Source organism: Typopeltis vanoorti, chromosome 16, assembly GCF_054136105.1.
Source record: "Typopeltis vanoorti isolate ZY-2024b chromosome 16, IOZ_Tvanoo_1.0, whole genome shotgun sequence".
NCBI lineage: Eukaryota > Metazoa > Arthropoda > Arachnida > Uropygi > Thelyphonidae > Typopeltis > Typopeltis vanoorti.
This window is the reverse complement of record NC_143564.1, coordinates 34,571,557-34,598,796: the sequence shown is the minus strand read 5'-3', so window position 1 is coordinate 34,598,796 and position 27,240 is coordinate 34,571,557. Positions and strand designations below refer to the sequence as shown.

General features: G+C 35.3%; 1 protein-coding gene and 1 pseudogene across 1 annotated transcript in view; both read right to left on the bottom strand.

Moving 5' to 3' along the window:
• Positions 1 to 26,239, bottom strand: part of RpL21 (ribosomal protein L21) — a 40,801-nt gene extending 14,562 nt beyond the window's left edge. The window contains exons 1-4 of the mRNA XM_090406265.1: positions 26,159 to 26,239; positions 17,951 to 18,089; positions 17,692 to 17,804; positions 7,063 to 7,213 (exon numbers count right to left, since the gene is read on the bottom strand). Of these exons, the coding sequence (XP_090262391.1) occupies positions 7,063 to 7,213; positions 17,692 to 17,804; positions 17,951 to 18,079 (393 nt within the window). The 5' untranslated portion in view covers positions 18,080 to 18,089; positions 26,159 to 26,239. The remainder of the gene's footprint in view (positions 1 to 7,062; positions 7,214 to 17,691; positions 17,805 to 17,950; positions 18,090 to 26,158) is intronic.
• On the bottom strand, positions 22,193 to 26,251 carry LOC150097945 (activating signal cointegrator 1 complex subunit 2-like; annotated as a pseudogene).
• Positions 26,252 to 27,240: the final 989 nt, after the last annotated feature.

The window sequence follows — 27,240 nt, the reverse complement described above, 5'->3', positions numbered from 1 at the left end:
ATTTATCATTAAATAAACATTTTGTTTACTTTGTAATGCAATTTCATTTTATATTTTATTGAAAATTAGTATGCTGCCAAGTTTTAAAATTATTAAAAGTGTACCGTGATGAAAAAAAGGTTGAGAATCACTGTTTTAGATAATAATCTTAGGTTAACTCATTGTAGTTTTTGTTTGTAGTATGTGTGATTGAGTTATTTAGTTTGTAAGTAAACCTTGTATATTTTGTTTAAATATGATATTGTCAGTATGGTGCCAATGTGTGGTAGAGCAATAATGGCAAAGCAAAGCACTATTGGGTGAGATGTATTCACTGGAAAAATTAAAGGATTTACTGAAGGAGAGTGAAACTAGTGAGGAGCGTGTATTAAGTGTTTCGAGGGCGAGTGCTAGTTAGGTGGTGAAAACAAAGCATGTTAGTAGAGTAAACAGTATCAATAGTAGAATGGAAAACATCATGTCTGAATTAATGTTCAATGTACATTATATTACATCATATTTTTCAGTTTTGTGCTTCGTCCTGTGACAAATAACATGCAATTGCACTATTTTATTCTCCTGTATTTCCACTGCTGTATGTTGAACATTAATTCATAAATTTAGTTTAATCCTTTATCCAAGTGTATGCAAACAAAGTTTGCGCCTGAAGTATCTTCAGCACTGAGGCAACTCGTAGTAAAGGTGGACCAAGCTCTCATCACTCCTTGTCTCAGTATCTCCCATAATGCAAAGCATATCTCCTTGCAGACATGTATAATGCTATGCATTAAGGGAAGGGCCACTACCCAGACCAGTTTCGACCTTTATTGAGGTCTCGTCAATGGGAGCCAGATCCAGAATTGGTGGTACTAAGGCAGAAGCAATGGAGAGGTCATATTTACTTATACAAGTTGCCTAAAGGTGTACAACCTTATTATTATGGATTTAGAGAAAGATGTTGAAAGTTATTTTCCACTTGGTTAGACTATAATAAATTTAGTTTAAAATTGTATGCAAACAAAGTTTGCACCTGAAGTATCTTCAGGACTGAGGCAACTCGTAGTAAAGGTGGACCAAGCTCTCATCACTCCTTGTCTCAGTAGCTCCCATAATGCAAAGCACATCTCCTTGCAGACATGTATAATGCTATGCATTAAGAGAACGGTCACTACCCAGACCGGTTTCAACCACTGACGAGACCTCAATAAAGGTCGAAACCAGTCTGGGTAGTGGCCCGTCCCCTTAATGCATAGCATTATACATGTCTGCAAGGAGATGTGCTTTGCATTATGGGAGATACTGAGAAAAGGAGTGATGAGAGCTTGGTCCACCTTTACTACGAGTTGCCTCAGTCCTGAAGATACTTCAGGCGCAAACTTTGTTTGCATACACTTGGATAAAGGATTAAACTAAATTTATTATAGTCTAACCAAGTGGAAAATAAACTTCCAACATTAATTCAGACATAATGTTTTCCATTCTACTATCGATATTTACTAACATGCTTTGTTTTCACCACCTAACTAGCATTCACTCTTGAAACAATTAATACACACTCCTCACCAGTTTCACTCTCCTTCAATAAATCCTTTAATTTTTCCCAGTGTCATGTGTATTAAGTGTTTCAAGAGTGAGTGCTAGTTAGGTGGTGAAAACAAAGCATGTTAGTAGAGTAAACAGTATCGATAGTAGAATGGAAAACATTATGTCTGAATTAATGTTCAACGTACAGCAGTGGAAATACAGAAGAACAAAATAGTGCACTTGCATGTTATTCATCACGGGACAAAGCACAAAACTGAAAAATAGCAGATTAGCAGGGCTGAGAAAAGAAAGAAGCAGGTGGTCTGATGTAAGAATCAAGATCATGAACAAACGAGTACTCAATGAAAGTAATAACAAAATCATATTTCCCTAGTGTAATATTTAATGATATTAGTGGTCATCTGGATAAAAAAAGTTAAGGGAAGAATTAATTGTCTTGGTTGGTGATGAGAGGTGAGAAGGTGAAGATTGTAATTCTCCTGCCAGGCTATGAGAGAAGCAAATTTATGTGGAGGGCATTGATGGTAAACAAATCAATACACATTGATTTGTACACATTGTGCAGCGCAAAAGTTGACACCAAATTTGTATAATGCTGACAGACTGCATCTAAAATGGTTTTGGTGTTCGGTGTTTAGAGAGCTTTGTTCAAGCATGCTAAAGTGCAAATTCAGGAAAACTTAAGCAATTAGGGTGGATGTGTAAAGACACTCATGAGGCAAGTGAGTGTGAGACTTTTGGCAGTGGTTAGTGCAACCTTGCTAAAAGTTATAGGCATTAATGAGGCTTCGCTAACAGCAGATGATGTAATTAAAGAGATAGAATGAAGGGTTAATTTTCTGGAAACACAGGATGGGAGAGGGAAACAGGAAATAAGTGAGAATAGGCCAGGGATGAAAGACATGCATCAGCAAATTAGTACAAGTGCAGGTTGAGTGATTATTATGGAGGACTTCAGCTATGGGAATATAGATTGGAAGGAAGAAAGATTGCAAGGCAGGAAGGAAACTGAATTTATATGCCTATATCCCCATAGCTCAAGTCCTCCATAATAATCACTCAACCTGCACTTGTACTAATTTGCTGATGCATGTTTTTCATGTCATCCCTGGTCTATTGCAGCAACTCCCTGTATATTTTGTTGTATTTGTGTTGACCAGACAGCTTCAAATGAACTGCCACCCTCCCAGAGAGTGGCAGTTCTTGCACCCAGAGTCCCTTCCATAACATGGAAGGGACTCTGGGTGCAAGAGTATTAGACCTGGTGATAGGACCAGAAGTGCTTCTGATTGGAGAAATTGACCATAGTCTTGACCTGAGAGATTGATAATCATGATTCTGTCAAGAAAAGGTATATGGGGAACTACAAGTTAGGTGGATTATAACAAGCTCAGGAGGAAGCTTGAAGCTGTGCCATGAAATAACACCCTGCAATGGAAGGATGTTAGTGCATGGGAGATAATTAAGGCCTTCCAGAGAAAGCAATATTAAATTGTATACCTAAGGATAGGTATACATGGATGAGTAATATCATTAAATATGATCTGCAGAAAAAGAACTGCTGTGGAGGATATATAAGGAGAAAGATGATCAAACTCATGAACAGTATGAGATTCAGACAAGAAAGGTGACCAGCCTTGTAAGAAAGGCAGAAACAGATTACAAGAAGAAACTAGCAGTGCCTTTAAGAGAGAGGAAGAATAATCATGAGTGCTGATGGTGACGAGCTGAAGCAGATAAAATAGTTGAGTAACTGAGTTGCCACTTTGCAACGATATATCATCAAAGTGAGGTTAATGCTGTGACATGCGACAGACATGGGAAATGAGCTGGATGGAGGTTCTAAGGATACTGCAGAACCTCAATGTAAATGCTGCTGTGAGATTAAATAGGATATCAGCTCACATTGCAAGAATGTACAAAGGAACTGGCAATGCCTCTGACTAGGCTCAGCTCTGACAGAGTTCCAAGGGAGTGGAAAGAAGACAAAATAATTCCCTCACATTAGAGGTTCTAACACTGCCACAGCAAACTATAGACCAATCAATATCTTAGGAGTGATGATAAAAGTACTTGAAAAATTGGCCAAACAGAATTCAAGAATGCATGGATAAGAATATGATACTCTGAGGGAGCAACATGACTTTGTGAAGGGTCGGTCATGCTTTAATAATTTACTAACTTTTTATGATAGAGTGATAGCTGAGTTGGATAAAGGAAATGGCTACAAGATGATTCTGCTGTATTTTGCAAAGGCATTTGACAGAATACCACAATGAACTGTGTTATGCAAATTAGAACAAATGGAGATGGATATGACACTGGTTATGCGGATGAGAGGGTGGCTGCTTGACAGATCAAAAAATGGTATATGGAAGAGCAGAATACAAGTGAAAGCATGTGACTAGTGGTGTGCCACAAGATTCAATACTAGGAGTGCTACCATTTAATTTGTACATAAATGATATAGGAAATAATCTGAATAGAAATATTCAGTTGTTTGCTGATGATACAAAATTAGGTATCATCAATATATCATACAAAATTAGGTATAAGGTTGAGTAATAGTTAATCAAGGCAATGTGAAGAGCTTGCAGGATGATTTAAATAGGCTATCAGTATGGGCAAAAGATAATGAGCATCAGTTTATGTGGAGAAATGTAAAGCCATGCATTTTGGGATAAATCAATTACAAGCTGTGTACCACATTGATGGAACTATACTCAAAGAAATAAATAAAGCTAGGAATTCAAGGTGGTGGTAGATAGAGAGTTGAAGTTTAGATGACATACTGCTAAGGTAACTAGCTCATAAGATTACTTGACTATTAAAGAATACACTAATAAGTAGATATAAGGAAGTTATTTCTCTTATAAGGCCTTGGATAAGTTCACATCTGGATTACTGTGTTCAGGTCTAGGGTTTCTTGGAAATGAGGAAGTGATCCCTGCATGTCACATCTGAATGGTATAGTGCAGGAAGCAGCAGACATAGTCTCAATGGTTATCTTAATGCTTCCACTCTAGTGGCCTTGTTGCCAGAGCGATTGCACTATAAGAGTCTGAAAGGAACTCCAGTTAGCACTGCTTTTCAATGTGGGCACGAATGTTATCACTTCATTGAAGCAGCTAGATAGGATGCTGACTGAAGAGATGTTCAGTCATCATTCCACATCATAGAACAGTCCATACTACCTCATCTCATCAAGTCAACCTATTTGATCTAAGAAGTCATGTGTCACATGACTTCTTAGATCATGAATGAATGGTGAGGATATTAGGCCTCCCTACCTCTTCTTTGCCTATAACAATATCATTAATAGGGCTTCATTGCCCATGTTCTTTTGCTCGAGTTTTTTTTTTTTTGTGTGTGTGTGTGTCATTTCCCATTATATCGTTTGTTCTATTTCTGGTGATTTCCTTTGTTTTCTGCAATTTATTTCATTTCTTGCAATTTCTTATGCTGTTTCCTATGATTATTTCTTACAATTTCTGTTGTTCTAATTCTGGCCATTTTCTTTGTTTTGTTTTCCATGATTTCTTTTATTTATCATTACTTCTTTTGTTCTAATTCTGGCAAATTTATGTTTATCGCATTTTTTTTTTTTTTGTGTGTGTGTGTTATTTTCCCTTTCTTTTATTTCTCAATATTTCTTCGGTTCTATTTATATCGATTTCGTTTGTTTTCTTGATTCCTTTTATTTCTTATGATGTGTTCTGTTTCCCACTATTTCTTGAAGTTTCTTATTTCATGGTAATGGAGTGTTAATATTCTTACTCCTAAGTTCACTACATATAGCAAACCTTGTATTATAATGAATTGTCTCTAGTCCTTAGGGGTTCACTATAGAGATCATCTATTTTTGATATAAAATAAATGATTTTTTTGTGCCACTATGTTTTTGCAACATGAACTAACAATAACATATCAGCTGTTTGGCAGATGTTGGAAGGCTACTGTAAGACATAATAAGCAAATACATATTTTAGTTTTATTTTTGTGCAAGAGCACCCAAACTCCAATGCAATGGGCAAGTGATACTATAAAGAAAATTTCATACTGTAATTTTAAAATCTTACTTCAACTATTATTTAGTACACAATAACCCACCCACAGTGCTAATGTATGATAGTGCAAGGTATCTAGAGCACTAAGGTGTCATAGGTCTAATGACCAAGAGTGGTTGGTTAACAGGACAAGAAGAAATATGTTGATATTATATTCGAAACAGGTGAAGACAGTGAAGTGGAGAGGGGGGAGGGAGGCCTGTTCCAAAGAACAGAGGAAGAGAGAGAATGAAAAAAGTTGGCTCGATAAGTTTAGAGGTGGATGGTAAATGGATGTTAACCAGCAGCTACTCCTGTTCGCATAGTTAAGAAAGACAGCAGAGGAATGATAGTAGCCATTTCAGCAGAGCATTTGACAATGCAAGTACTTGTAGAAGAGGCATAAAGCAGAAACTGAACATCTCTGAGATGGGGATTTGATATGAGTTTTACTGAAAATAAAGAGAAGTAATGCAAGATCCTTTTGCAATGAAATTATACAGCATCAAATTTCAGTAGCATTGGAGATGACCACATGAGATGAGAATTTAGGCATTTGTTATGAAGGATTTTGAGGCTTGTAATGATTGAGCACTACAAGTTTGGTCAAATGAAAGAGGTCCGTACTGTTATCAGTACAGCAATAGATAAGATTTGAAGTCAGTGAGAACAGGTAATATTATGTACAGGAGGATGAATTTATAGTATACTCCTGCACTGGTGGAGAAATCTGAGGAGAGGGAAACCATCTACTATGAAATGTATTGAAGCAACTAAAGGAAGCTGGCAACAGCCCAGTTGCAAAAGGTAAAAGGCTGATAGTTTGCTGAGCAGATCTCTGTGCCAGAATTGATCAAATGCCTTACAAATGTTGAGCGCATAGTGCGAGTTTCTCCAAAGCTTTCCATTATTTGAGTCCCTAAATAGTGATGAATACCAAATGATCCGGTGTGGATAAGAGTGGTAGAATCCATATTATTGGCACTAATTTCTTCTTGGTAATATGGAGTGAGTAGTTCTTGGCAGAGTGGGAGAAGGAGGTACTTTGCCATGGTCATCAGTGTAAAAATTGCAAGAGGAAAATGATGCCAATAGATCAGCTTTGTCTCTGGGTGATGTTATAATAGAATCACCTGGATGTGAAAGCAGTGGAGGATGGGCAGAAGTAACACCTAATGGCCTCTGCTATTGACCAAAAGGCATTTGGTCGTTTCAAAATCTGATTTTTTTTTTTTTTAATAAGCTGAAGTGTAATGCTGAAGTTTTAGTTACAAACCATTCATGATATGCTGAAGAGCCTGGATGTAAGAGGAAGATAAGATTTTTCTCATGCTGAATGAAACTATCTGAAATTACTATAAAGTTAGCAAAACTTATTCAATCTTATCTGTTTATAAAAATCAAGCGGATATTAAATCCAGCATTATTTTAAAGCCGAATACAAAATCTAAGTTTCGTATGAAATTTGTAATTATTTTAGTAAATATATTACCTGTCTTTTACAACTGATTTTGACTGATTTTTCTTTTGCCTCCTTCTTCAGCTTTTCATTCTCTTTAAGCCTTTCCAAAAAATCCTGCCGGCATTTGGAGTGTTTGATATGCTCCACCCTTACATTAATCCGTTTAGGAATAATACGATTCCTAACAAAGAAAAAAAAATTGGATTTTAATTAGCAATTGAAACTTGAATATTATCAACTGCTATATTCTGATACAGCAGAATTCAGTAAAGTATTTTTTTTCCTTTACTTTTACTGTTCCACAATTCAGCAAAGGTAAAAGAATACTAGAATTAAAAAATATGTCATGTGTATTTGTTTCCTTTAGTCCGCACGGTTAGTTGAGTGGTTACGTGCTCCGAACCATATGCCTGGGAAAGGAGTGTCCTGCGTTCGATTCTCGTCACCGACATGAGGAGCTAAGGATCTTTCTCAGACATAGCCAAGTTAGCCAGTCTTGGGCATGGACTGCAGGGTTTTTCTCCCCAGTTTATCTGGGGTTTCCCCTCTGGCAAAGCAGGCAAACCGGTCTTAAGAACACGACGCTTCACAGACAATTACACATGGTTGAGAGTGGGGATAATGACCCCACCTTGTAGTGAGTTATGAAACTCAAAAATGGGAGGCCCTACATGGGGCTGTAGTACCAAAGAATAATAATAATAATTTGTTTCCTTTAACATCTTCGTTTTCACTATTTCTTCTTCAAAATCTTGCTTTCAAGGCAAACAAAATCATGATATATATGTAAATTCATTTTTCCTTCAAACTCACTCCATACACATCCAAAAACTATTCCTTCTACACAGCTCACACATCAAATCATTTTCCATCATAGCCTTTTTTTTAATTCACTATCATATCTTAGTAAGAAGCCAATTTTCACTCTCTCATTCTTCACTTCTGCTTCATCCACCAATCCTTTTTTAGCTACTTATATCCTTTGTGCCGGTCTGGTTGGCCGAGTGGTTAGCGTGTCCGCTCTCCAGCCAAGAGGCTGTGGGTTCGAATCCTGCTGTGAACATGGACGTTTGTGATTGTCCTACAAACTTTGTGTGGAAAGGGAATCTGCAACCCTACCACTTATTCTAGCAGAAGACATTGCCAAAACTATGTGAGGTATGGCAGTGACCATACAGTCTACAGACGTCAAATGTGAAAAAAAAAAAATATATATATATATATATATATATATATATATATATACATCCTTTGTACCTACCAGAACTACCATCTCTCTGCATTTGTCACATTTTTGAGATTCTCTTCCAGAAAACATAGATTTACACAGCTATTAATGGCATTTACTTACCTCATCATAATTTATTTTAGGTATTTATTCTTTAATAAGACAGATTAAGATTTTTTCAAAATTAATAGTTATACAGTTACTAGAAATAAAAAGGAACAAAGCAAACCGGTTTTTTTTGGATGATAGGAAAGATACATGGTCTGTTCATACAATGTACCAACCCTTCCATTCTTAGGTAATGTGTTTCTTGAGTTGCATATGACATCAGTTATCTCAAAAAGCATCTCACCCAAAAAAGTGAACCAAGTACTGAGGAAGCAGAATACAATTTAGAAATGGCTATTGCTACTGTTGTTACTGCTAAAATTTTGTGGTAGAATTTCCATTCTCAACAATTAAAATATATCAACCACATGGCTGCTTCTCAATTAATGTTTTCTTCATATTTTGTGAATGCCTTTACAATTTTCTGTATTAATTTTTTTCTTGAATATATGTATATTAGCATGTAGTTTACTTTTGAAAGCTGCTAGACTGATTAATAAAATATCTGTGAATTTTTCCATTTGATATTCATTTTTATTCTACACAAAACTAAATAGTGATCACTTCTTATTTCTCATTTCCTGTATACTCTTGTAACATGAACCTGCATGAACTTTGTCTTCTATTCTCTACATGTGAATCTTTGTGCACAGCTTTAAAGTGGAGTATTGTATTAATAACAGCTAGTCCATTTCCTGAACAAATATCCAGCAGGTACTTATTAGCACCACTCTTTACCCCAAATTTTTTCAAAAAAATTTCTATGAAGTGTCCTCTATGTTGATAAGAGTTTAGTCTTGTATGCTAAGTTTGGCTTTGTAACTTTAATATGTTACGGAGTTTAGCTGATAGGCAAAAAAAGAGGGGACAGACAGAAACAAGGAAGTTCCGAAGATGTTTTATAGAGCTCCTAAAAAAATATTTTAATAGTGATTGGACAGGAGAGAACAAGGAGCTACCAGTAAATGTGTTAAAAGATAACACATTTACTGAAGTTGATAAGAATGATAATTGTATACCTGCCATTACCTGAGCATAATATATCTTTTATTATTAATATTATCAGAGATCTAAAGGGAGTTAAGGACTCATCAAGCCATGCATCACCCACACTAGCTGTCATACTTTCTCTTAAACTCATTCACACTAGATGCACTCACTACTTCAACAGTTTCACTCACTGGCTGCCACATGAGAAAAATCTAGTTCTCACCTCTTTAACCATATACATACTTTCACAGATGTCCTTTGTTCTCTCCTCCAATAAAACTTCCACATAACCAAAAATTTTATCAACCAATATCCTACAACGCCCCTTCAGAAGTTTATCAACCGCTATCATATCACCCATCTTTCTCATATTTAGCAGTGAGTCCACACATTCTCCTATACTCAATCTACACTCCACAATCCCAATATTTTGTAAATCTTCTTTGCATCCTCTCCATATCTTCTTTATCCCCTTTGAACCTAGGAGACCAAATCTGCACAGAGTAGTCTAGTATGGTCATATCAAGCCCTTGTAAAGAGACAAACTGAATTCCTTATCCTTACGTGTCGATGTTCATTTCAGCATTGCAATTATCTGAGTTGTATTTACAATCTGTGCTATATGGCCCTTGTGCTTCAACTTCCTATTTAATAAAACTCCAATATTCCCAGCTTCATCAGTGTCTTTTAACATAATCCCACCAATTTGATATCACACCGGATATCTCATTAGACCAAAGTGCATACTTTTATGTTCACTAACATCGAACTGGCAGCAATTTTCATATATTCACAATTCCTGACCTACTGAAATCATTGTATAATTTCAGTAGGATGTTATGTCAGTAACATCCATGACCACCCTGTCTATCTTTGCATCATCAGCAAACAACTGAACACCTGTCAGGTCCTTCCAGATATCATTAATGTGCAGATCGAACAACAATAATTTGAGGAATGATCCCTGGATTACAGGTACACCTTAAATCTGATAGATTTGCATCCATATATACCACTTTCTGATAGATATCCATCTGCTACCTGCTTATCCAAGTCAATAGTTTATATTCCAATTCCATATAATCTCATCATCATCATCAAATTCCTGCCATGTACCCACAAGGGGTGTACAGCAGCGCTTCCCAAACTGTGGGACACGGCCCCCTTGGGGGCCGTAGGTTTTGTTGAGGGGGCCGTGAAATAATGAAAGCAAATTTAAAATGTTTTAAGACTAAGTAGATTTTTTTATTTAAAAAAAACGTATTTAACTTTTATTATTTATTATTTTTTTTGTTATTTTTTATATTTTAATGGAAAAATTCACACATTGGTGTTGGTTCACAAACTTTGCTTCCTGCGTATTTCGGCTCTTAATGAATATTAGTAAATATTGCTTATTCATGTTTCATTTCAAAGCAGTGGTTAATTGTATTTACTTCGAATGCTCTCCAGGGAAGCTCCAAATCTTCCTGTCCCTTTCATCATGCGTTCATAATCAGGGACTGTTGATATTGGCTTTATATACATATCAAAACTCGTTTTATATTTTCACTCTCATCCGAGCTAGTTTTCTGTTACCAATAAAAGTTTCGCATATACTTCACACATGAAAAAAAGCTTAAACAAGTTCATGTGAGGAGATAGTAACTCCCTTGCAGTGGGCCCTCCCTAACAGCCACTATGCTGCAGAGGCAATAAAAACAAGTACTTTTATTATGCCAGTGAATAAGGTATGAGGAGTCTGTGTAATATATTTCTCAACAAATAGTGCAATTAGAGACAACTGGGGTAAAAACACACTAATTAATGATTCACATGTCCCCTCATACAGAAACTATGCTATATAGACTGAAACAAAATCATATGTTGCATGGGCAAACACAGTATCTAACTAAAAACTATTGTTATTAATTAGATGTGTGTGAGTTCGATTTCCCAAGGCAGCAATAAAATTCAACCAAACGTGTTAAAATTCGTAAAAGTGTTAAAACTAAGTAATATATATATATATATATATATATATATATATATATATATATATATATATATATATATATAATGATCTTGTGTTGTATACAAGTTATGGCAGTTTCACATATGGAATTCGGTTGAAGAGAGTTAGCATTTCAACTCAATTGTCAGCTATGCTTTTATCTTTCGGTTGTGCGATCTTTTGTTAATACCGCACCAATCATATGCACGTTTTACAAACCTGCCTTTGCTGTCTGTTTCGCGTTAGGCTTAATTACCTTAAAGGGGAGAAAAGTCACAAAAGAGAAAAATGTTCCTGGTCTGGGGGATTCCCTTATTCAGGTAATATTCACTAATTTCATGTTATCAGTCTGAGGTGTGCCAGTATCGGTAAAGGGTGATATTATTTGATCTATTCTACGTTAAAAAATTTAACTCTGAGATGGATAAGTGACTGATAAAAAATAAAAAAAAATTCCCGCGAACAATCGGAAGAAGCAGAAACAGACTCAAAAAAAAGGACAGTATTCATATTTTATCAGAACAGCCTGCATCGTCTTCAGAACCAAACGGTAAGAGGCAAAAAATGTAATATTTGCATTTGATTTTTGCAATATTCGCTGTGTACGTTTTGTATTGAATATAAATACAATAAATATTATAATAATATATCTCTCTATTACGATTTTTTTCGAGGGGGGCCGTGAAATATTTTAATTTTTGCAAAGGGGACCCTGACATCCAGAAGTTTGGGAAGCACTGGTGTACAGGATATGATAGTACTACATGAAAAAATTATATCATTACTAACTTCCTATCTACAATTTTCCTCCAAATCAGTCTGTTACTTGTCAAGACTCCAACATTTTCAGATCTTATATTTCTATCGTATAAGGCACTTTGTACTGTATCAATCCACCTATATCTTAGTCTTTCTCTGGGTCGTTTTGCTGCCAACCAGGCAGAGAACACTTGTTTTGCTAATCTTTCCTCGCCCATTCTGTTTACGTGACCATACCACCTGAGATTAGCTCTGCTAACGCATTCCTGGATGCAGACAACGTCCAGTTCTTTCCTAATATCTTCATTTTTAATATGATATTGCCATTGATGCCATCTGTTCATGCCTATAATCTTTCTCAGGACTCTCATATCTGCGGTATCTAGTCTTTGGTTAAGTGTTTTACTTCTGACCCAGCTCTCAGATCCATAAGTTAAAACTGGTTTGAACACTGTCTTGTATACAGCTAATTTAGTGTTCCGACTAATTTTTCTCTTATTCCATATGAATTTATTCAATTGACTTCCCAAAATACCAGCTTTGCTGATTCTGTTGTCTATTTCTATATTTAATTTACCATCTTCAGTAAAAATTGTGCCTAAGTAGCTGAAATGTTTTACTTGTTCCACAGGTTCTCCATTCACAACACAGTTGACATTTTCAATGATTCTGCCTATTTTCATTGTCTTTGTCTTTTTATTGCTGACCTTCATACCATATCTATTACAACAGCTATTCAATTTAGTCAGATAATCTTGCAGACTTGTAGCGGATTTATTTAGAAGTATAACATCATCCGCATAAAGCAAAGAGCTAACATTAACATCTCCAATTTTGATATCATGTTTAATACCACTTTCCTTCATAATGCGATCCATATAGATAATGAATAACACAGGGGATAATGTCCATCCTTGTCTCACACCAGATTTAACATTAAACCATCTTCCTGTACTTCCTTCAATTCTAACTGCTGACTTACAACTCCAATAAAGATTAAGTATTGCTTGATATAATGCCCCATTGACACCATATAACTGCAGCGTATTGAATAGCTATTCTCTAGCTATTCATTGATTGTCATTGCCTGAATATAACATTTTGTATTTATTGCTCAGAAAGATCCTACCAGTTTTGGTCTTTTTTGTTTCAGTCAACCCTATTATGTCGATCTGGTACTTATCTAATTCCTCAGCTAGCTCCATTTCTTTGCCATTCAGGCTTCTTACGTTGATAGTACCAACTCTGGTGATGTTGAGTTGGGGTTTGTTTTCAAATTTGTTCCAGTAGTTGACTTTTCGCTGTTCGCCCTGGTTCCCTGGCGAAAACAACGGGGGCCTTGTTTAACCGGGCGACGCCCTAACCGGCATGAAATTTTGTTATGTTGTACCATCATTTTTTATTTTGATTTAACCAATAAGAATACAATTTGGTCGGCTAAATCCCAAATTGCCAGCCCATCCTCGTTTGTTCAGTATCCAAGTAGATACCCAACAGGGTGCACCACGAGAAGGTGAGGATTGGACATTAGGTCAGAAGCCCTGGTCGGTTCTCCGCATTCCTTAAAGGCTATGTGGAGGTCTCCTTTCAGTTATACAGCTTTGACCCTTAATCTAGTTTATGCAATAGACTCATGTGATATCCTATCAGTCTTACAATATCATAGCATAGCCATTCCATTTATCCAGCTCAGTCTAGCATGATAAAGTGAGCAAGCTTACTAGATTCTGATAGTTTGTAATAATTTTTAATCTTATTTATTGTAATATAAAATTGTTAACTGTTGAGATATTTATTATTATTACATAACACCTCCAGGGAGTCCAAAGACTCATCGAGGGAGGGTTACCTGATCTACAACTCTCCGTCCCCACCACTCCACTAATCGCAACTACCTTCATCATTTACAGCAGTGGCATCTACTGCCGACCACCACCACTATTTTCACAGACAATCACAAACAACCATGCCCACGGCAGGATTCAAACCCACAGCCTTTTGGCTGGAGAGCAGATACGCTAACCACTCGGCCAACCAGGCTAGCATTTGTTGTGGTTTGTGAACACATTCATTCTTTATGCTAATGGAGATGTGTCAGCCATTATACGTAACTTCTCACTCATTTAGAAGCATAACATCAGCTGCATAAAGTAGAGCTGAGATTAACATCTCCAATTGTTATAACAGGTTTAATACCACTTTCCTTCATAATATGTTCCATATAGATAATAAATAACAGGGAGATAATGTACATCCTTGTCTGACACCAGATTTAACATTAAACCACTTTCCTGTACTTCCTTCAATTCTAACTGCTGACTTACAACTCAAAGACTAAGTATTGCTTGATATAATGCTCCACTGACTACATACAACTGTAGTGTTTTGAATAGCTTCTCTCTTGGCACCTTATCATATGCCTTTTCCAAATCAACAAAGCTTAAATACAGATCTTTGTTATATTCCCAAGCTTTCTCGACTATTTGTCGTAAAGTGAAGATCTGATCCTGACAGCCCCTGTTTGGCCTGAATCCATCTGGTTTTTCACCAAGCTTCTCTTCCACAATCCTTCTCCACCATTTCTCAAGTATACTTGCATAAATTTTACCAAGGCACACCAGTAAGGAAATACCCCTGTAATTCTCACATTCAGTTCTATTTCCCTTTATATATATGGGTACTATGAGCGCCCTACTCCAATCATCTGGAATTCATTCCTCTGTCCAAGCCTTCTGAACTATGCAGTACAGTCACTGTAAGACTTTTATACCTCCATACTTGAGATTTCAGTCAAAAATAATCTACTCCCACTGCCTTTCCATATTTCAGGCTTTTTCTACTTCATGCCTGTTGAGTGATCATGTGCTATCACTGATTGCTTCGTTTAGCAATTTTTCAAAATAATTACTCCATACATGAAAGATCTCTTTTTCACCAGTTTTAATGTCACGCATATCATCTCTAATTCCTTTTACATCACTCTTTCCTCCATTTCTGAGCTTCTTCAACAACCTTCAGAATATCTTGCCACCTTCTTGATATTTATTTTCTATGTTCTTACCAAAGTCCTACCATGACTTTTGTTTAGCTAGTTTTACACAGTGTTTAGCATTCTTACATTCATCTCTGTATTCTTTAAAAGCACAAGCTGACTTATTTGCCAGGAACTTTTAATATGCTTTCTTCTTTTTCTTCACTACCTCTTTCACTTCCTGTGTCAACCATGGAGTTCTGGTTTTTCTATCATTGCAGACAATCTCACCACATGCCTCTCTAGCTGAATCAATCAATGTTTTCTTCAGAATTTGCCACTGAATCTCCAAGGTTTGGTTCCTGTTCTCAAACTCTTTCATTTTTTCTTAAATAATGCATGTGTATTTTAGTCTAAGTTCACATCTGAGAGCTACTCAACTTTTATTTGCTTTAAAACTTTCTTCCATGTTCTTCTTTTCTATATGAAATTCAATTTTTTCCTGCTCAAGACTAAATGGTGATCACTTCCACTTTCAAATCCTTTGTACACTCTAGTGTCCTGCACCAGTGAGAAAAAATCACTATCAACAATAGCATAGTCAATGAGACTTTTCTTATTCCTTGCCTCTTCTCTCTATGTGAATTTGTGCACATTTTTGTTGGAACTTTGTTTAAGTAATAACCAGTCCATGTCCTGAGCAAAAATCCAAACAAGTATTTGCCATTAAATTAATAAAATTTATTAATCAAATAATTTAATGATAAATATTAATAAAAATTAATATTTGTTTAAAATGATTTTAGAAAATACAGTAATCATCATTTGTTTATTCAACCCTTGAATTAACAAAATGGCAATTTCTGATAACTGATGCTCTATGAGAAGTATTGATATACAACAGTTGGTTAATTTAAGAGACATTGTTTTGAATTTCGAATAAATGGTACATAACTGTACTTTTTAGGTTATTAACCATTTATCCCTCTAAATCAGGACTATCCAACCTTAGGTAATCTGAGGGCTGCATTAGAAAAAAAAAATTTTCTGAGGGCAGCATCACAATGCATATCTAGTAATTTGGTGTAAGAAAACGTGTAATGAAAAGTCTCTTTGACACATCTAATATTTGAAAAATACGTGGGTATATCTACCCTATATATATAAAATGATAAGCCTTTTTATGTAACGTTTTTGTGTCACATTTTTTGTCAAGTTATTTCAAACTCAGGGTCCACCCTGAGTGTCGAGTCATCAGAATTCAAGGAGAACCGGCCTACCACTCCGCAACTCGGTGGGGGTGGGGGGGTAGGGGGTAGGCAGTGGTGTGTTGGTAAATTTTTAACAACCAGCTCGTTTATGAAAAATTTGATTCTTCATAAAGTTCTATTGTATCTTCAGATGTCTTTATTTCTGCTTCTTCAAATTTTGTCCTTTTAATGTTTAAGAAGTTTCGTTCTATTTCATTTTTTCAACTAATGGCTATCCGCTTTTTCGACCGCAAAACTCTAACCCTGATTAAAATTATTTTAATTATTAAAAAAAAAAGAAAAAACCGAAATAAAAACATATTAAAGAAAATTTTCCTATATTATCTACAACTTACCTATTATCAAATGAAATCCTGAACAAAAAATATGTAACACTATATTACCACTCGTAGTCGATCAAATGACCAGAGACTGTAGCCGTCGCGACGAATTTTTGTATTTATCGATAGTGTAACAAAGTTGCATTTCCAAGAACTTAATGTTGCAAGTTCTTGGAAATTCACCGAAAAATAAGGCATTATTATTTATTGAAATACCCAGTTCGGGAGTTTTGATAACGTGTTTTTGTGTTTTAATGAATACAGACATTGTTTAGTAAATAAAACCGTTTTCAAATTCCCGTTCGTAAATTGAGTTTGTGTTTTGTGAATTCTGCTTTATGCATTTATTTTTGATAATAATAATATATGTAAGTGTTTATTATACAATTTTAAAATATTTATGAGAAAAAGTATATACCACCATTCATGATCTATCCTTTCATAAAGAATTTTAATAACCGACTCACACCACTACTTAAAAACATTAACCGGATCACTAAATTTGAAAAATTTTAACAATCGGCTCACGCGAGCCGGTCCCAACACACCACTGGATGTAGGTGCCGGGGAGCGGTTCCCCCTTTCGAGTCTTCGAAATTCAAGAACCGGCCTACCAGTCCAGAACAGGGGGGGGGGCCTAGTAGTAATGTAAAAACACCAAATAAAATTATCAACATTGAGATTATCGATTAGTAATAGAATTAAAATATCAAATACGCATTCGATTCAAATTGTTATTTTATTTTTTCGCTCGTGAAAATCAAACCCCACAGCACAAAATCGCACCACAGGCTGCATGCGGCTGTGGGCAGTGCTTTGGAATAAACCCTGCTCTAAATGACTGCTAGCCAATTCTCTTGGCCAAAACTGTGCAGATAATTACTTTTAGTATTTCTTGCATAATTAGTATTCCTATTACAACTCGATTTCAAGTTCAATACATCACTTTACCTAAAAAAAACTGAAAAAAAAAAACCCTCAATCCAATAAGAAAGTACTACTAAGGATATTAGTATTACCTGACACGCTTGTTTACAATCACACCAACTGCATGAGGTGTGACATTAAAGACACGCCCTGTCTTTCCATGGTAAAATTTATGTGGCATTCCCTTCTGAAAGGCCCCATTTCCCTGAAAATAGATTGAATTTTATAAATCAGTAGTATTAAATTAAATTAGCAAAAAAATGCTAATAATTTTATATCATGCTCATGAATCAACAGAAAATAGTAAAAAGTGGATTGCTGTAATTTTTCCACTAAAACTTTTTTTCTTACTTTTATATCAACAATATCTCCTCTCTTGTAAACTTTAAGAAAAGTGGAAAGGGGTTCTGTGCCATGTCTACGAAACTGTCTTGAAAACAAATAACGAGTGCCACGCCTATATCCCTTTGTGTTAACCATTTTCAATTATCTGAAAGAGGAAAAGAAATACAATGTTGTCATTATATCACTGATATTAATAGTCAAATAATTCCATCAGTTTGTATTAAGAATATAAAAGTGAGAAGAGGCTCCTTAGCTCAGTCAGTATCAATGATATCCTTTGGAGGGAAACACCTAAGTTCAAATCCAATCTGAAGAACCTGCATAATATATGCAGTTTTTCAGGCAAACTAGCCAGAAGAACACTTAATTTACAGCCATAGCAGACAGAATTAACTACCCTACCATAAGCAGTAATTTAGGTTTCAGAAATGGAAAGTTAGTTGGCTGTAAATATTTGCAAAACTAACATGAAAAAGATTTGATAGCATATAATAAAGCAACTGGGAACATAATTCAAATACTCCAATGAGTGATTTTTCTTAAATGCAGTCAGTCCTCAATTAACAACATGATTATATTCCAATGATCTTTTCATAAGGCAAAAAGATAAGTTGGAAATCACTATATTAACAGGTAACATGCCTGAATGCTAAAACGTGTACATCTGCTTATCTTTTTGAACTGATTTTGAACTGAATGTCCGCTGGGGAATACCCCAGCAGATATTCCTCCACAAAAAGCTAAAATCTATGCTTGGTTTCAAAGCTCTTAAAGACCATATTACAATGGTAATGTGGTGGATATAAACTAAAACCATTTGTGATATGGCACACTGAAAATCCACAAGCCTTCAAAAACATTAGGAAGCATACTCTTCCAGTTCATTATCAGAGCAATAAAATCGTGGATGACTCAAAAATTGTCTGCAGATGCCTTAATCAATTGTTATACGAGTGAAATGGAAAGCTATTGTGTGAAAGAAAATTTAAATTTAAAATTTTAATGCTATATAAGGAATAAATAACAGTTTTGACTTTACTTTCGAACAAGATGCAAGTAAGCATAAAGTAAAAAGGTTTCTATTTATCATATCACTCATGCGCAGTGGTTATCATGCTTATATGTGATCTTCACCCAGTACAAGGTCATGTTTCTACCTCCAAACACTACTTCATTGATCCAACTGATGGATTAGGGAGTTCTTGCAGTATTTAAGGTTTATTATCTATGGAGAACTTTTTCACAAGCCATTTCTACCACTGAAGGAGATGACCAAGACTCCCATGCAACTCTGGAAAGCATGCTATTAAAAATATTGCTGTCACTTGGGATGAAGTGACCTCTCAATGTATGAGTGGCATATGAGAAAAGACATTAAAAAGGTTTGTGCATGATTTTAAAAGTCTTGAAAAAAATGAAGACTTTTGTAAACTGAGTGAAGAAATAGTGGGCCTAGCAAACAATCTGAATCTTGAAGTGAATGATGACGACATAGTTCAGCTCAGAAAGTGCCCGTGAAGAGTTGATCAATGAAGAATTGGTCGAACTGGAGGAACAACAAGAAAAAGAAGAAGGAAAAGAGAAACAAGAAGAGGTAGCTAAACAATTCACAGTGAAGGGTCTTGCAGAAATGTCCTCTGCAGTTAATGATGTTCTCAAAATGGCTGAAGATATGAACCCCAATGCTGAATGCTACTTATTAGTAGAAACGAAAGTACAAGATGTTTGCTTGCTATAAACAAATTTATGATGAAAAAGAAGAGGAATAAGCAAAGCACATTGTTCCTTACGAATTCCACTCGTAAGGAACAATGTGATTGCGGAGGAAGATTTTAGTTATTATTCTCCTGTTTTATAGTTGCAATAATGCATAGTATAGGCTTCATTTCAGTGATGTAAACATTATTTAAATTAAGGGGATATTAAATCCCACAATGTTTTAAAACCGAATAAAAAACTCAAAGATCGGAATCAAAGAGTTAATATCCCCTTAATTTAAATAATGTTTACATTGCCGAAATGAAGCCTATTGGCTCTTCATTTTAAACAATTTATGGGTGCACCTTTTTGACAACTCGTATAACAGAGTATATGTTCTTTTCGCTATACCCTTAGTATTATACTTGGTCTAGCTACTCACTGATGAGATCTCAATAAAGATCGAAACCGGTCTGGGTAGTGACCTCCCACCATAATGTATAACATCATATATCTCCTGTGTTTTACATTATGGGAAATACTAAGAATAGCGATCAGAGCTTTACTCACCTTTGCTACGAGTTGCCCCAGTTTGTACTACGTACTTGAACTACGTGCTTTAGCTTAGACTAGTAGTCGCCGATACTTTTATAGTTACTATATTCGGCATGAAACGCTTTGATTCCAATCTTTGAGTTTCTTATTCAGTTTTAAAACAATGTGGGATTTATTATCCCCTTAATTTAAATAATGCATAGTATAGTTTATAAGGTTTAAAAATTAAAATGACAGCATACTTTATTACAGTTAAGTCCCTAGTTCCTATAACTCTGTTGATTTAATGTATCGACTTACGTTCGACCAACTTATGTCCTGCCGGACGGAATAGAACCCAGACATAAATCGAGGGATGACTGCATTTGTATTTTCAGTTATCTCACCTTCAATTATCTGACTAGTAAATTGCTCTTCCAAGTGTGGTTGGGTAACTAGGGATTATTGTGTACGTATGTAAATTCTACATATAAAGCAACATGTTGCAACATGTAATCAGTATCATGCTAAGGTTTATCTTATCTGCCCTACCATCATTTTTTTTTTTTTTTTAACACAAATGAACTTTCTTTTATATAACCAAAAGTAAATTAAATTTACAATATATTATTATTGCATCCGATTATTGCTTCCGAGGTGCCTACATCCGAGGCACCTCGGAAAAGATTACCAAGATCTTAAAAAAACATGACCTGACCTCCTGTTACAAACCTTACAGAAAATTGGCATCCCTTATCTGCTCCACTAAAGACCAACCACTTCCCCTAGACCTACCTGGTGTTTACCAGGTACCTTGCAGCTGTAAACTGTCTTACTTTGGCCAAACAGGCAGGACAGAGAATATCAGAATTTCGGAACACAAGGACTACATCCGTTTTCACAAATACAGTCATTCTGGGCTTGCGGACCATGCTCTGGATACACGCCACAGAATACGGTGGAAGAAAGCTACAGTGGTACACCGTAGCAAATACAAATTTGAAAGACTCTTTATGGAATCAGCCTCAGCCCTAAGAAATTCTCCAAACCTCAACAAATTTGGTTGTATGCGACTGCCCCAAATTTGGGAGGCCTACATCAGCAGACCTTCAGCCCAACAGCCAAGAACACCTACTTAGCCTGCTAGAGGGCACCATCAGGACTGTTAGGAGAACAATAGCTTCATCTCTTCATTCCCAGTTTCTGTGTTGTAGTGCCTACGTGCACGTAACTTTTTTTGTAAGTTCCTTTAGAAGATGGCAATGTGACGTTTCCGAAATATCGGAAAATATTTATTAAAGTTTAATTTAATTTATATCCTTAACTACGTTGTTCAATTCCTTAAGTGTTTTAATAATGCATAACCAACGTATAAGCCTGTCTACAAGAATATTATTATTGCATGACACCTCCAAGGAGTAAAAAAAGACTCATCAAGGGAAGGAACTTACTCTACAACTCTCCATCTCCATATTTTTTGTCTGCAAATTGCACGTGTTCTCGAAGTCTGTATGCATGATGAAAAACCCATGTTTCCGGGAAGGAAAAAACCTTGCTACCTCCGTATGAGATCAGCTAACTCAATCTTCAATTGAAAAACCGATACAAAGATTCCTCTCATTACAACAAGAATCGAACTTAGGCCTTTTCCAATCGAAGGGAGCAATGTACTGTCTTTCTTCCAATTATGCTTTTTTTTTTTTTTCAGAAAGAATAGCAAACTTTTTTTTAAAAAAAACGTTTTAGAATTTATGATACAACAGCATCATAAAAACAAGGGTCCTGTTATGTAAATAATTACAGCAAATTTTAATATCAATTAAAACAAGCTATACATATCAATTAAAAAATCTCATCTTTCCCCAATAAGTTACAATAACTCCCAAGAACTGTTACAATATATATGAATATCTTTTACTGATAATTTCTTTTGGTTTCCAATATTTTATTTACACAACAGCCAGACAAATCATGAATGATGAGTCTGTCTAGATTCTGTTGAAGGTGCTGCTGACACTAGTTTGGTAATGTTCTAAAAAAGGTTCTAAAGGTCCCCATTCTGTTTCTACTTGATTGGTCTTTTCTATTATGATTGGCACGAGAATCTTTATGCCATTCTTTGAAGTGGCGATTTCTTCAAGTATCACCTTGTCCTTGCCCAGGAGGTTAACCTCTTACACTTTGTGAATGTGGTCTTCTTCCATGGGACAGTCTTTTCTGTTCTGTTCTCTCTCTCTCTTAGTACTGCAGGATTATTAATAAACTCATCTGTATTTCTTCATCTTGTTCTTCACTTTCCTGTTCACTATGACTACTATGCTGGGAATTTTGATTTTGTTGTAAAATAGTGTTATAAATGACCTTCTACTTGTTAATTCATCTTTAATTTTTGGTTCTTCAGCTCCTATCATATGTGGGTTATATGTGTTGTCATACTCATCTTCATACAGAGCTGTATTTTCAGTGTACAGCAATGAATCAGCCATGACATATTTCTTATAGTTTCTTAAGAATCTTATCTTCACTGAACTCTTTATAATCTTCAGGTGTCAAATTTCTTTTTCCTCGATGGATTCGTTGTCTAGATTAATCCTAGAAAACACATCAAACTCATCATTGTCACACACATTCTTCCTTTCACTTAACTGACTTTGGTTCATCTGATTTTTGTTTCCTTTGCATTGCTCTATCCAGCTTACTTAAGCAGGGTGGTAGATCCGAGTCTAATAAGGCATGAAAAGTTCTTTCCACACCATAATTATAATATTCTAAGCACTCCTCCACAAAGCCACTCTCTAGATCAGGTAGTAAACCGAAGACTTTGCTAATTAAACAATCTAGTTCCATTCCTTCTAGTCTAGGTGCTGCACATACACCATCCAAGCCTGAAAAGTTAATATCTCCATTTTCAACTGAAGACTTCCATTTACAAGACTATCTCCAACGACTTCTTGAGAATGTGGTAATAAGTCCCTCTGTTCAGAAGGATTTATCAGAATTCAGAAGTCCCTCAATTTATCAAAAGCAGAAGTGATGGAACTTGTACTTGATGGTGCTGGGCAACTTTACGTTACTGGGAGACTTGAATGTACTCGATTAAGAAGTTCAAAAGATGAATAAATACTACTCACAATATAGTCTGTTCTATTGGGAACAAGTGTAAATTTATGTCTGTGAAAGCATTTCTAAATCATCTTCAAAAGGAAAAAGTTGCTTGTAGTCGCATATAAAATTATTTTCTAAGACAACAGTTGTCATAGTATGAAGAAAATCTTCAATTAGAGGCACTTGTGTGTGTGTGTGGTCTTTTTCTGAGCTGGCTTCGATAATAGGTTGTATACAGCAGGAAACAATAATATCCCTAAATGACTAAAGGAGACATGATTGGCTAATGCCACTTTCATTTTGTAGTTTTCTATTTTTAAATCCTGTTTACTCCTATGCTTAATTTCTTTCTGTAAAGGTGGGAAGACTACTTCATAAAAGCTTGCAATCTTTTGTGTTGTTTCTTTTGTTGGAAGAAAGAACATGCAAGTGGATAAATATCCAAGAAGGCACTGAGGATTGCACTGGTATCAGCTATGTACTGAATCACATCTAGTTTTTCCCAATGCATTGTACTCATAAGAGAAGGAGGATTATATTCCCCAATCTTTTTTATTGCAATATGTTCTAAATCACAATCTCTGTGTAAACCAAATATTTTTAGGATAGTATCAAATACTTTGGATTCTTTATACGTTGCCATTCTAACTAAAATAACACAAGCCTATGCAATTTTTGCAAGGAGTACTTCATTTCTTCTGTGATCTCTAATTCAGAAACATCATAATACCTAGGAGTATCAGAAAGGTATGACTCCAAGCATTTATGGACATTTTCATAATAAACTACCTGAGACCAGAATGTGTGATGCAATTTTAGTAACTAACTTAAATCCTCTTCTAGAAATCCCGTCCTTTCAAGCCACTCTGCTGACGTCAGAAATTCATCACTTTGTTTCTGTGATTCGGATATAACAGGGGGAGTTTATATATTACAAACTTTCTTTCTTCCAAACCCAACATGCAAACCAGAAACTATCTTGGTCTTTCCCTGTTTAGTTGTAACACCAAGTCATAACCTGTCTAATGGTTCACTTCTTAATTCATTTCCACGGTTGATATGATAATGCTCCTCGCCATCAATGGAATCAGCCATGTTATTGTACATATCTAAGCCACATGGAAATTAGTTTTTTTTTTTTTAATGTATTGTGCTACAGAGGTGCTTAATATATACTGGCATATAAGATATCTAAAGTAATTTTTAAAAAACATGCTGAAGTAATGGTCATCTTACATCATATTTTAGGGGTAAAAAAAATCTGAACTTTCGAATTCAGCCAGCATTGATCCCCAAGCAGTCATCTAACTCCTCTGGTAATGCAATGTAATTTGTAGCAGTGTTATGTTAGATGCATGTGTTGTGCATGCATAATACATGCATCTAACATAACACTAGATGCATGTGATGCAACACTAGATGCATGTGTTATGTTCTAATAAGCTTTATGCTTATATGTGGGCCAATGATTGGTACATACATGACATAACTGCTTAACAATTTCCTGTCTTTTTTTGCTTGGTATGGTAACAAAAAGCTGTGATAAGCTTGTTAACACCATTAAATGTTATAGTATTAACAACACTATTTCATGTCACAGAGACATCTTCAGAGAGTACAAAATACAAAATCTGTGACACGCAGGCAACAAAAACTAAGTGAACGTGAACAAAAGAATGGCTAGTCTTTTGAGCATGAGCAGATCCAAAAGGAACTTAAAGTATAGCAATTCAACCCATGACAGATGAAGAAAGAGTGACTTATCACCTTAAATAGCCAAGTAAGAGTAATGAGCAGTAGAACGAATTTTTCTCATGGTGAGTGAATACAATATATTAGCTAAGGAAGTGATAACTGCTGTGGTGGCAGATAACAACCTGCAGAGTCATGGGATTCCATGAAGATACTCTATATGTGCAAGAATTTATCACTTTAGTACTCTAGAGACCTAATGTATTTGGTAAACCAAACTGTTCTTCATAAATCACTTTTTCAAGCTGCTTCAGCATTCAAAAAGAGGGGAAAAAAATCATCTCAGAATCAAATCATCAAAATACATTTAACAATTCTCCTAATTCCATACCGCAATGGCATTCAACCCTCTAACTTTAAAAAGCTATGAAAGTGGGACTAAACAGGTCATTCACTGGATAGTCAATTTTAATTATAGTAATTACAGATTATAAATTTATGACTTTTTGTTACATTAAAAGGGCTAAAAGAACTCTGCAATAGAAATATACAGAAAATTGAAAAATTCGTATCCATATGTTGCAGTCTAATTTTGCAAATCTGTAGAAATCTGAAGAACAGCCTGTTAAGCTGTTCTCGTAACACGTATGCGATCAGTTAATTACAATCAGTTAATCTGTTAACTGAATTATAATTAATATTTGATATCTTTGATTATTCTTGATTCCAAGATATTTATAATAATAAATACGTGCGAGATACGACTCGTTATATATATATATATATATATATATATATATATATATATATATATATATATATATATATATATATATATATTAGTACGCTTTACAGGAAGCTAGTTTAGCCGTACAGTTACTCCAAGAATTAAAGAAAGCTTTCAATAATGCAAGAATATAACTGCGAAAACAAATTTAAAATTATTTATTCAACAACAAATGTCACCGAGAGAGTTTCAACCACTTCTCTGTCTAATCAACCCATGCTCACCAATGGTTTGGAACACATTGCATTTCCAAAAATAGCATTGTACTTTTATTATTACTGTTATTTTGTAGTTATACAAACAAGATTGGAGGTAAGCAAAGTCAGTTGTCTTTAACAATTAACATATATATTGGCAATTTTAGAAATAAATTTAAAAATTAACAAGCATAGACAAACCTGAATAACTCTAATATGGCGAAAAGAATAATCTAGCGTGGAAACACTTATTTTAATTCTCTCGCCAGGGAGATCCTCAAAAACGTGACACATATCGGGACTCGGGTTAAATTATTACTTTAATTCTGGAGTCGAGGGCTAAACGAGAGAGTGTTTCACATCATTAACACATAATCTTATATAACACATTATATAAGAGTTATATATTTATAAAATTAATATTTAACTGACTATAACACAAACTTTAATAAATCACAACTAGTTTCATCGGTGTCTTGACTTCTTCAGGTGAGTAAGAAATATCACAAAACTTATAAAACTAACAAGGTAAAAAACATGGACTTTCCAGCTTAATAAAAAGAAGAAGAATAGTAACAGTCATATTTGAATAGGAGACTGCGTGCTATTGTCAGCATGAGTTGAATGTGTGTGACGGCTAATTTTAGAGCGCTAGTACTGGATTACTGCGCTTTGGGAATCAGGTAAATTATAGCGATTGTTGTTCATGTGTGAAGGGTCCAGAACTATTTCTTTATATTCTATAATTCGTCTTTCAAATTCATCCTTACATATATATAAATTAGTTGTGCAGTCCCAATCAACTTGGTGTTGACGTTCTTCGAGGTTAGAGTTGGCGGAGAAAAGAACATGACTGGAAAGGGCGCTCGCTCGTGTTCTAATGTAGGAGATGTCACGTCTATGTTCCTCAAGACGTAGTGAAATAGATTTATCTGTCTGGCCAAAATAAGGTCGACCACAGTCGCACATAACTATAAACACCAGGAAAATGCAATTGGTTGTATTTTGGTTTTGGTCGACTGAGAAAAGAACGAAGTTTTGGCAGAGTTGTATAGTCGGTCTTTATATTGAATTTCTTCATAATTCTAGATAGTTTTCGGGTAAGAGAGCTAATAAATAGTAACTGTATGTAAGTGATAGGGTTGGATTCATCTTGTTGGCGTGGTCTCAAGCGTTTAGAGATGTGACGAGATGAATATCCATTATTTAAGAAGGTGTTTTTCAGGAAGGTCAGTTCTATTTGAAGTCTTCTTCTGTGGAAGTAACACATCTTGCACGATGGA